The sequence below is a fragment of the Bos indicus x Bos taurus genome, chromosome 10 (genome assembly GCF_003369695.1).
Source record: "Bos indicus x Bos taurus breed Angus x Brahman F1 hybrid chromosome 10, Bos_hybrid_MaternalHap_v2.0, whole genome shotgun sequence".
Taxonomy (NCBI): domain Eukaryota; kingdom Metazoa; phylum Chordata; class Mammalia; order Artiodactyla; family Bovidae; genus Bos; species Bos indicus x Bos taurus.
In genome coordinates this window covers 575,196-587,714 of record NC_040085.1, presented here as the reverse complement: position 1 = coordinate 587,714, position 12,519 = coordinate 575,196, and the positions used below count along the sequence as shown (strand labels likewise).

The window sequence follows — 12,519 nt, the reverse complement described above, 5'->3', positions numbered from 1 at the left end:
TTTTTTTTTTTTTTTTAATTTTAAATTTTATTTTATTTTTAAACTTTACATGCTTAGTGTTTTATCATCATTAAATTCACAGCAATTATACCAAGCCTTTCTGGGAAATTGAAGGGAAGTATTTCTTAAATCCTTCAACTCAGTTTCAAGATTAATTTGGGTCTTCACCTTCTTTAGAGGCTTCCCTGTGACTCAGATGGTAAAGAATATGCCTGCAGTGCAGGAGACCCAGGTTCAATCCCCAGGTTGGGAAAATCCCCTGGAGAAGGGAGTGGCTACCCATTCCAGTATTCTTGTCTGGAGAATTCCATGGATGGAGGAGCCTGGTGAGCTACAGTACATGGGGTCCCTAAGAGTCAGACACTTTTGAGCAACTAGCACTTTCTTTCACTTTTTCACTTTACCTTAATTCTGCAACAGTGCAGTTACCATGTTTTACCACTAGATGGTACCATATATTACCACTAGGTTCCTAACATTGTACAGGAGGCTGTGATGAAAACCATCCCCAAGAAAAAGAAATGCAAAAAGGAAAAATAGTTGTCTGAGGAGGCCTTACAAATAGCTGAGAAAAGAAGAGACACAAAACGCAAAGGAGAAAAGGAAAGATATATCCATCTGAATGCAGAGTTCCAAAGAATAGCAAGGAGAGATAAGAAAGCCTTCCTAAGTGACTGGTGCAAAGAAATAGAGGAAAACAATAGATTGGGAATGACTAGAGATCTCTTCAAGAAAGTTAGAGATAACCAAGGGAACATTTCATGCAAGGATGGGCACAATAAAGGACAGAAATGGTATGGACCTAACAGAAGCAGAAGGTATTAAGAAGAGGTGGCAAAAATACACAGAACTATACAAAAAACATCTCTATCACCCAGATAACCATGATGGTGTGATCACTCACCTAGAACCAGACATCCTGGAATGCTAATTCAAGTGGGTCTTAGGAAGCATTACTACAAACAAGGCTAGTGGAAGTGATGGAATTCCAGTTGAGCTATTTCAAATCCTAAAAGATGATGCTGTGAAAGTGCTACACTCAATATGCCAGCAAGTTTGGAAAACTCAGCAGTGGCCACAGGACTGGAAAAGGTCCGTTTTCATTCCAATCCCAAAGAAAGGCAATGCCAAAGAATGCTCAAACTACCGCACAATTGCACTCATCTCACATGCTAGGAAAGTAATGGTCAAAATTATCCAAGCCAGGCTTCAAGAGTATGTGAACTGAGAACTTCCAGATGTTCAAGCTGGATTTAGAAAAGGCAGAGGAACAGGAGATCAAATTGCCAACATCCGTTTGATCATAGAAAAAGCAAGAGAGTTCCAGAAAAACATCTACTTCTGCTTCACTGACTACGCTAAAACCTTTGACTGTGTGAATCACAGCAAACTGGAAAATTCTTCAAGGGATGGGTTTACCAGACCACCTTACCTGCCTCCTAAAAAATCTGTATGCAGGTCAAGAAGCAACACTTAGGACTAGACATGAAACAACGGACTGATTCCAAATCGGGAAAGGAGTACGTCAAGGCTGTGTATTGTCACCCTGCTTATTTAACTTATATGCAGAGTACATCATGAGAAACGCTGGGCTGGAGGAAGCACAAGCTGGAATCAAGATTGCCAGGAGAAATATCAGTAAACTTAGGTATGCAGATGACACCACCCTTGTGATGGAAAGGAAAGAGGAACTAAAGAGCCTCTTGATGAAAGTGAAAGAGGAGAGTGAAAAAGCTGGCTTAAAACTCAACATTCAGAAAACTAAGATCATGATATCTGGTCACATCATTTCATGGCAAATAGATGGGGAACCAATGGAAACAGTGACAGACTTTCTTTTCTTGGGCTCCAAAATCACTGCAGATGGTGACTGCAGCCATGAAATTAAAGACACTTACTCCTTGGAAGAAAAGTTATGACCAACCTAGATAGCATATTAAAAAGCAGAGACATTGCTTTGCCAGCAAGGTCTGTCTAATCAAAGCTGTGGTTTATCCAGAAGTCATGTACAGATGTGAGAGTTGAACCATAAAGAAAGCTGAGGGCTGAAGAACTGATGCTTTTGAGCTGTGGTGTTGAAGAAGACTCTTGCGAGTCCCTTGGACTGCAAGGAGATCCAACCAGTCCATCCTAAAGGAAATCAGTCCTGAATGTTCATTGGAAGGACTGATGCTGAAGCTGAAACTCCAATACTTTGGCTACCTGAAGGCAGGAGGAGAAGGGGATGACAGAGGATGGGATGGTTGGATGGCATCACCGACTCAATGGACATGAATTTGAGCCAGCTCTGGCAGTCGGTGATGGACTGGGAGGCCTGGTGTGCTGCCGTCCATGGGATTGCAAAGAGCCAGATATGACTAACTGAACTGAACTGAACTTAACCACTAGATGGTACTTATGCTTGAATTTTAGTTATTCTCAAGACTATAAGCATCTTAGAAATAAGTCATGTGTGTCAGTTGTATATCCTAAATTAACTTGCATAAAAAATTGGCTTGTTTATTCCTTTTGATTTTAAAGGCAGTGAAGGCTATTATGCTGTCACCTGCAGATGGGCACTTGCCGCCTGCCTCTATATGGATTAAATCACAGGTGCTGCTGCAACTGCTGTCCTTCAGCACTCCCTAAACAGAGTACAGGTTGGAGAGGAGGAATGAGGCACTCCGTGCTCTGGGGAAATTGGCAGAATAGGCCTTCAGATAGATATCTTTAGGACGTGATTTTATGAGCCCAGTTCACTGAATTCCTTCATGGTGATTTCTGCTACTGGTGACTAGCTGACATATGCAAAAATGCATTTGATTACATATACTCCCCCTTCACCAAAATCATAAATATGCTGACCTTCCCTCACTGCCTCTTTGGAGCAGTGTCTCAGAGCTGTCTGCCATGCTCCTTCCTAGGCTGTGGTCCTCATTTTCCCCAAGTGAAGCTTGGCTCACAGCTCTCATGTTGTGCATCGTTTTAAGTTGATAGTGCCCATTTACTGATCTGTCTACCCAAGGTAAGTCATCTGCAACAGTGGCTGTTTGCTTTTCATGTTCATTTTATAGATCTCATTTCCCGTTTTTTAACATGCAGAACTCTAAAACTTCCAGTTCCTAAGTGAGTTCTCATTTTGGGTGCCAAAAATGTAGCATCTGAAATAGCATCCTTGTATTTGGGTGCTTTTTTTTTTGGTGTTGAGGTTTTTTTTGGTTAGTTTTTTCCCCTTCACTGTGTTTTTCCTTTTGTTTTAATCTGGGTTATTTGGGGAAGAGTTTTGAACTTTTCAAGAGATCAAGACAAGTTAGTCTTGAGTTTTGCCACTAACTATGTAGCTCAACACTTATTGCCTAAATCCTCTGGGCCTTGGTTTTCTAATCTTTGAAACAAGTGCTTGGACAGGATGATTCAGATCATCCCTTCTGGCTTAAAATGCTCCTCTACTGAATATCAGTATGGTGGTTGAGTTGGAATTGAAGAGAATCAATGAAAACTTCTTTAGCCTTTGAAAAAAGAAATATTCAAGGGGCTATCCATATCCTTGGTCTAAGGTTAGTATCTTTGGAATCTGAAAGAAAATCAGGATACATCAAGTGTCAAGATTTGGCAAGACTTGTGTCTTTAGAAGTAGCTTCATAATTCAAATATTTATAAATACTAGATTGAGGGCAGGAGGAGAAGGGGACGACAGAGGATGAGATGGCTGGATGGCATCACTGACTCAATAGACGTGAGTCTGAGTGAACTCCCGGAGTTGGTGATGGACAGGGAGACCTGGCGTGCTGCGATTCATGGGGTGGCAAAGAGTCGGACACACTGAATGAGCGACTGAACTGACTGAACTGAAACTGTTAAGTAATTAAATGTTACACTGTCCACTCTTAAGTTGCAAAATACACTTTGTAACCTTCCTATTTAAAATTATGTGCTTTCTTAGTCGCAGAGTGAAAAGGTCAGGTTACATTGGTCTACTTCAATGCCATCTGGAGATGCCTTTTCTTCTGTGGGGACTCATAGATTTGTCCAAAAGGTAAGCTAATGCCAGAGTTTACTGAAAGTATATACTGTATTCTTCACTGTTGATGAAACTACCCTGTTACATAAGTTTTCTTCATTTTTCTGAATTTAAGTAATGAGATTTTTTTTGTTTGGTATTACATGTTTTCTTCCATAGACATCCTCCAAAAACTGTTAGAAATCTTCTTCTGACTGTAATGTTCTTCCATTTTTATTTAAGGGAAAAGAAGGGTGGGGGATAGGGAATGGCTTGTCCAAAACAGTTAACCAGAAACGTGGCCAGCAATATTAAATCTTTTTTCTCTGGGGTTAAGTGATACCATTTTGTATTTTTGGCAGCCTGCATTCTTTATAGAAGGATTTTGGAGCATTACACATAATAGGTGCATGAAGTCAGCCCTCACTGCTGAGCCTGTTTCATATAGTGCTTTGTTCTCTCTTTCTTTATCTTGTGTTTGGAAGTTGGTACTGAATGCTCTGTTGCGCCTTTGTTCTGATTACTTGGTTTTTTCTTTGTCTGTCTCTGGTAGCCCTATAGTCGCTCTTCCTCCATGTCTTCCATTGATCTAGTCAGTGCCTCTGACGGTGTTCACAGATTCAGCTCCCAGGTACTGTATGAACGTATAGAGTGGACTCGAGTCTGTCTGTGCTATGTTTCAGCCTGCTTTCCCAGTTCCTAGAAGTCTTTTGATTAGGCCACTTGTTTTGGTTTGAATTTTAAATAGTAACATCAAGCATTAAACAAGCCTTCCTTATCTGCTAAATAGTTTCTCTGTCAGGCATGCATGTGCCCTTTGTATCCTCTGTTGTTGAATAGCTTGGAATTTCACCATATAGGAGGTACTCCTGAAAGATTTCAAATTGAACTGAAGCGAGTAGAAGGTATCTGGTTTTTAACTATGCTGTGATATCTGTTTCTTCAGACAGCATTCAGCAACTTTTGTGGACATGGTCTATAGGATATGTTATAGCATCAAAGTGGGTTTCAAGTCTCACTTCCAATATAATTTAAAATATCTCATAATATATTCAACAGGGAAATAACTTTTAAAATAAAATTTGTCTCATTACCATTCTAAGTTTTGTTGAACTGGTTGTATTTTCCTTAGGTAAATTACCCTTGGAAATGAGTATTCCTGTCCATATGATAAATCTATGGAAATTGATTTTAAATTATTTAGTATCAGCATCATTTAAGAATTTAGGATAGGGATTTGGATGCGTGCCGTCTCTGCCCTCATAATAAAATCAAAAGTACCAACAGAAGGATATTTTTGCATCAGCATTAGGTTAAAAAAATTTTTTTAATCTTTACATACTTGCCATTCAACCTTGTATTTTTATGGTGATGGCATTTTGTTTGTGATATGTCATCACATGTTAAGAACCTGAACTCTACTCAAAATGACCACGTTTAAATCTGGTTTCCTACATAATATTTGACAGCTTTTCTAACTCCTCTGTGCTTTGCTTCTGTCATCTAGCTAGGACTGTGTTAGAGCTGGAACCTAGCATGTAGGAAGTGCTCAATAAATGAGCTTTTATCATTGTCATATTATTTCTTTGAGCTAATCAAAATTATCTGAATTATTTTTTTCTCTCAGTTTTCCAGTAAATGATTTTTAAAAATCAGTTTAAACCAGGTGTATGAATAAAATTTACATTAGTTTTCAACTATGTAATAAAGAAGAAAATTGTTTATGACTCAGATTTCTTTTCTGACTTTTGTAGCTTTTTTCTCGAACATTTTTGGGAAAGAGATATATCAGTTTCTCATCAGAAATTACCCTTAGCCAGATTTATTACAGTATTTCTCACCTCCGGCTAATTCATTTATGCATGCTTTTAAAATAGTGACTTTTATTTTACAATAAATGAGTGACCAAACTGGATAATACCGGGAGACTGGTTTATTTGCTAAGCTTCACCTTGCATTGAAATAATAAAATAACAGACTCTTTAAAAGACATCATTACTGGTCACTATTTTCTCTTAAAATATAGAAATATACAGGCTATAAATTAAAGAAAATGTAATGAGAGCAAGAAAAGAATTTGAACTGTCTATAGGTGCCTGAGAATTAGGGCTTCAGAACCCAGATCTGGACCTTAGTTATAGAATATATAAAACATTTCGGATACAAGTGAAATGTCGAGGAGCAGGTGCCCAGATTTTTACAAAACTTCCAAATGTAGCTTACTTCTTCACCTAATTTCTTGTATAACTCAGTTGAGAAAAATCTTTCTAGTATTTTTTCCTGATGTACAATGCTCATGATTGATCTGGTTTTGTTTTTAAAGCTTTTGATTATTCTGCTCTTTTATATGCCCGAAGGGGAAATTAAGAGCAATAGCATTGAGGTCTCTAAGTATTTACTGTCTTGCTAACGTATTTGTTGTCATTAGCAGACTTGGCAGTTAACTATTGATTAATTTGGCTATGCCATCTACATACAAATACTGGCTCATGATCACTTTGTTCTTGTTGATATGTAATGGTCATAGTCCTGCTTAAAGAGGATAATTAAAGGTAAAACTGAGATTGCCCCTGAAAATAACTTCAAATAAAATATATGACTCTCTTAGGAAATTGGGCTTCCCTGGTAGCTCAGCTGGTAAAGAATCTGCCTGAAGGAGTGCATGGCAACCCACTCCAGTACTCTTGCCTGGAGAATCCCCATGGACAGGAGCCTAGCAGGCTACAGTCCATAGGGTCACAAAGAGTTGGACATGCCTGAGCGACTAAGCACAGCACTAGGAAATTAGTAGTAACACATGAATCTTTTGGACAGGTGTTGGAAATGAAGTAGCTCTAAATGAAAGGGTATAGAAAGTAGGAAAGAATTACATTCCCAAATGGATTTTTTTGGCCACATTTATTTTCATAACACAGTTACCATGTAAAGGTGGCAACTCACAGACCAAAGGAAAATAAAAAGCATCCTTAGTTGGAAAGAAAAGAGAGAAAATCAAAGGGTGGGTAGTACATCTACAGGTTAATGTATGATGAGAATTACCATTGCCAAAAAAAAGTCTATGTAAAGCTTTTGCCCACTTTCGTCCTTAGTAACTTTACTGTTGTGGTAATTCTCTATTTCACCCCTCCCTTTTTTATTATATAAAATAAAATCGCTTATTACTTTTATGCTGATAAGTGCTAATTTAGCTGAACTAGAACATAGTCTAAAATAATAGATCACTATTAATATTTTTATACATATCCTTTTTTCATATATATGTATATTAAGTAAAATTACATACTTCAGTAATAGTTTTTTCCTACCAATGTAGATAATTCTATATATACTGTTTTGTATAAAAACTAGCATTTTTTGTTTTGTTTTATTTTTAAACACCTGTAATTGGACCCATCTTCCCATCAGTAAATATAGGTCTAGATCTCCTTGTCTGTTGTATGAATATGCATGTTAGATTTACCACCTAATATTGAACATTTATTTTCAGTTAGTCTCTATTATTTAATAAATAGTGCTACCTAGGCCTCCCTGTATATACACCTTCTTTATATATACATCTTGGTACATTTATCCAATTATTTTCTTAGAATATATTTCTAGAAGAAGTTTTAGGACAGAGGCCATGCACACGCCTAAGCTTTTTATTCTTATTGCCAGACTGTCCATTAGAGAAGTTGAACTAGCTACACTCCCGGGTCAGTTTTGTTTTCCTCTCCTGACACTGAATATTATAATTTAGTTAATATTTGCCAATGTGATAGACTAGAAGTGTTATTTTTGCTCGTTGACCATTTGCATTTTTCAGTGAATTGACTATTCATATCCTTGACCATTTTTCTTTTGGGTTAACAGTATACTGTTAATTTGTTATTAATAAATAACTGTGTCCAGCAGATCCCTTTATGACCCTGTAACAGTAAGCTTAGTTGTATTCCTTTCACATAGATAAGAAAAAGAGGTTCAAACTCTGTTTGAGCCCTTCTGAGACTTGTTCATTACACTTTTGTTGTGCCATCAAAGGACAATTTTCTTTAGAGCTAGCCTTCTAAAATGGCATACTGAGTGATTGAAATGTGAAGTGAAAGAAAAGGTAAGAACTGGAGTGCCATCACCTCCAAATGTGTTTTATCTCCAGTCTTTTTATAGTTCATTTGCTATGAAGATGCTGTTTATGTCAGCTTACCATTTTCAACTCAAGGTGCAAAAAACCAAGGACACAATTCCTGAAATTACGCTTAGGCTAAAATTCACCCTTCGTGTTTTTAAGGGTGAATTTAACATTATTTTCTAGTATATCAGATTTTGAACCTGATAAGGTAGAAATTTGGGCAAATGTTTATTCATGTCATCCAATTAATGGTCCCTAGCGTTACACTTATTTTTGATATAGAGTTGTAACTGGAAACAGTAAATGGAGCATCTTTATATCTGAAATATGAGTGTGGTCACAAAGGCCCAAGCCACTGCCCCTGTAGTAACATTGCTACTGCATATTTTAAGATAAAATTTATACACTGAGATTTTACTGGTGTCACCTTTCTTTGTAACCTTACTATTATTACTTCAAGGAACATACCGTAATGGATAAAGATTCCTTGGTGAGGCTTTGAAGACATGGCTAATATAGTAATTCGGTACTTTATTAGTTTTGTTAATTTCCTAGGAGCGCAGCTGTGAATACATCCTGTTTGTTTCTCTGTTGGATGTTTTCAAGCCCTCTTAAGGAAGTAAATGAGGACAAAAGACTGAAAACTTTTCCATAGATGCAGTGGTAGCTATAATAGGAATTCTGTTGCTTCATCTATCTAGCAAGACGATGTTAAATGCATTTACCGTACACTGTTTCAAACTTAAGTTACTTCCTATCAGTTTATATTTGTGGAATCTGGTTTCTTTTGCATCAAAAGACAAATCAAAAACAGCTTCTCATTTTTCAGACATTTGAAATAACTAATTTAGGAATACTCTCCCAAATAGAAACACAATTACCTGCATATTTTTTCAACAAAAGAGCTAAATGGCACTGAAGTTCTTTTAAACAGAACTCTCTTTGTTTTTTTAGCAGAATAAAATCCTTAACATTCTTCTTAAACAAATAATCCATTTAAAGTAGGGCCTCTTTGGGAGAAATATTTCTTTCTACCTCTAATCTCATGATAAATATAGGTGTTCTTAACTCCTAGTAGCCTACAGAAAAAGTATGTACATACCCGGATCTAAAGATTTCTAAGATCTTGAAATCTAAAAGTGATTAAAAATAATCTCCTAGTGTGGCTAAGACTAATGCCTTAGGCCAGGCTGCTGTGGAGGCTCTATTTGTGCATGCTAACTGGGACTTGCTTTGTTCTTCCTCTAATAAGATACCTTTGGTGTGTAGTATTTGTAACTTGGAATTCTACATTAGTCATCCTGAACCTCTCAAAGCGGATTTCAGAATTTTAGAGACACAAAGATTTTATTCCCAGTCAGCCTTTGAAGTTATGTTTTCTAATTAAGGCTTTATAAAATTATAGATGGACTAGTAGTCATGTTTTAAATTTTCTTCCAGTTCTCTAACTCAACACCCTTCACGTTAAAGATTATGGATAAAGAAATAAGTTACTACGTAACATTTATTTAGTACAAACGTAGATTGTAGAATTTCAGCCTACACACTATTACCAAAAACTTTTCTGATGATCATTGCCAATTAAAGAGACATTTTTAGTCATAACTACTTTCAGTAATTATGAAGCCAAAAATGCCTTCTGAAATCCAGGAAACTTGGTATACACATCACAATAACATATTGATAACATCCTTATATGCAGAAAAATGATATCTTCAAAGTGACTAATTTTAAGAGCTCTGCTCCCAAATCATTAATGTATTTAATTCAAAATACATGTAAACCTGGTTCTTATGTTTCCCTAATGAATGTAATAGACTTTATGTACAACAAGTTGTTAAACTTAGGAATAAATCTTAAAATTGAAGCTTAATATACATATTTTTCAATTCTTTTCTGCCTTCTTTTAATATTCTATAAAACAAAATTATGAGTAAAAGTTAAGAAAATAGGACTTAGAAACTGTTTGTGTAGATGGAAAAGGTGCCAGTTCCTTCAGAAACAATCTGTTTATCACTTCATTTCTGTTTATAAACATGTTTCATACTAGGAGGGTTTCCAGAGAACACTTAAATGAGATCTTACCAATGAATCTGATTGAGGATTCTGGGAGGAAGAACTATTTGACTCTATTTATAAAAGATGTGTCAGGATAATTTGATAGTTAAAAGCAGAGGTTGCAATTTAAATTTAGTAAAAGAAATTTAGTTAGAAATTTAGAAAGAATGTAGAATAATGAAATGGAATCAGATATATGGAGAAGTTGGTTATTTTTTTAAGTTGGCTTATATTCATGATAAAAGAGGAATTGAATAAAATAACAAAAATTTTCTTTTTGTAGAGAAATCTTGACACACAAACAAGCTTTCTAATATTTCTGTGTAGTATTTAACTACAGAAACACTGGACTAGATGGTCTCTTTGTGCCCCTTTTACGCTTAATGTTCCATGATTTTATGCTTTAAGACGACATCTCTGTAAGAATACATATTGTAGGAAAGGAAGGAGTAGTTCTTTCTTCCAGAAAACACACATTTTGGTCACTTGATGGACATTAGGCCAGTGTTAAGTAGAGTGAAGCACCTTCTTTCCCCACATTTCTCCTTCCTGTCATTAACCTGGATATGATATCTTGAATGTGGACTAAAACTCTTCAACACTGTATAAAACCTACTAACCTTTGTGCATTTGGTTGCTTACCTTTCTAAAAACATCATTTCTGAACTGAAATAACTGAATACCATTCTGTTTTAGAGATTATTGGACGTGGATTCTTACAGTTCTGTTTTTCTTTTTAAGGTTGAAGAGATGGTGCAGAACCACATGACCTATTCATTGCAGGATGTAGGTGGGGACGCCAACTGGCAGTTGGTTGTAGAAGAAGGGGAGATGAAGGTAATTCCCTGCAGGCTAATTGCAGCCCCTTGCAGTCATACTGTATTATTATTATTGATCTAAGTAAGATAGCACTTACAGTTTTCCTTTAAGTAAACTATTACGTATGATTGAAGAAGCTCTAAATAGTGAGAAATAAAATGTCTCTTTGCTTTCTTGATTTAGCTTTTACATAATTTTTTATGATCATAGTATAAATCTGTACACAGATTTTTCTGTTTTACCTTGGCCTTGGAGAAAATGGGTTTTGATATGAACAGGTCACAATTAGCTAATGACTCTCTGGATATTTCTCTCTTTAAATATACTGAATGTTGTGCCCAGGTGTTAACTTTTTTCCCTTTTTGGTCTGTACCTCACTTCTTGTTCTTACTCTCACTGCTTCTTTTTTTTGGACATTGATTAGCTAATCTTGCCCATATCCCTAAGCGTAAGAGAGTAAGAGCAAGGGACAAGAGATTGAGTGTTCAGTTGAAAACCAACAACATTATCATTGAATTTTGGATTACTTTATGCCCAAGGCACAATGCTAAAGATAAAGAGATATTTAATAAGACTCCCTCCAAGCTAAAACTTTGGTTGGAAGGAGGATATTGATATTTAAAAGATGCAATTATTTAGCTCTACCAGATAATATTGAATGAAAAGTACAGGTGAATAGTGGAGAAAAATTGAAAGGGATCTCAGATTTGAGACAGATTGTTTTACATCAAGGACTATGATGAGAAATGGAAACAAGGTTATCACAAAGGTGAGGCGAGGGCATTTATATTCAGGAGTTTTGTACAGATTTTTGACCAGAATTATTCTCACAAGTGAGATACGTATTAAATGTTGGAATTTACTGTCCTCCTGAATAGGGAACAAATTAAGAAATCAGAAGAGATAAGCAAATGAGAGACCAGGATGTTAGTTATAATTCTGACAATCTGATTTAGAAATAAAGACCAGCTGTCATGAGGTCTTACTAATATGTTACCCCAGAATGAAACATAATATTTCTGACATAACTAGGTAATCACAGGCCTTCCCCCACAAGAGCATGCCCCAAAAGCAGACCAGCATACATCCTGCCCACAGGAGAAGGGGTTCAGCCAAGCCTGCCTGGCCCTCCTTCTGTGTTCACCATTCAGGTGTCCCTGTTTCCCCCCTCCAAGGAGGGGGAAGTGAAAGGCTGGAGAAGCCAGGAGTCACTGTCTAGGTGGAGGTCCTTCACCTGAAGTGAGTGGTAGAGAAGAAGTGCTCCTGCAACTTTAGAGAGAGTCATTGGGGCTGGTTTATGGGGTTTATAAAATAACCCACTAAGCAAAATGTGTTACTGTCTGTAGCAGTGAGCTAGCCATTGTATACAGAGTGACATTTTAGAAGGACTAGGCTCGTAGGGATATGCAACTAGAGACCAAGAAAACTACTTAGGAGATTCAGGTACAAGGTGATGAAAACATACCTAAAAAAGATACACAATAGTAGAAAAGCCAAGTTTTGGATGTCTTATAGATTACTAATAGATTAAAAGCTATGTGAAATGTAAGGGAGG

At 36.6% G+C, this 12,519-nt stretch overlaps 1 protein-coding gene across 4 annotated transcripts in view; it reads left to right on the top strand.

The window, feature by feature from the left end:
• COL4A3BP (collagen type IV alpha 3 binding protein) overlaps positions 1 to 12,519 on the top strand; it is a 131,506-nt gene that overhangs the window by 106,431 nt on the left and 12,556 nt on the right. For 3 of the 4 annotated variants that reach the window (XM_027552902.1, XM_027552899.1, XM_027552900.1), the window contains 3 exons: positions 3,923 to 4,015; positions 4,533 to 4,610; positions 10,887 to 10,982. In XM_027552902.1, coding sequence (XP_027408703.1) covers positions 3,923 to 4,015; positions 4,533 to 4,610; positions 10,887 to 10,982 — 267 coding nt within the window. The remainder of the gene's footprint in view (positions 1 to 3,922; positions 4,016 to 4,532; positions 4,611 to 10,886; positions 10,983 to 12,519) is intronic. The other variant, XM_027552901.1, reaches the window with a different exon arrangement.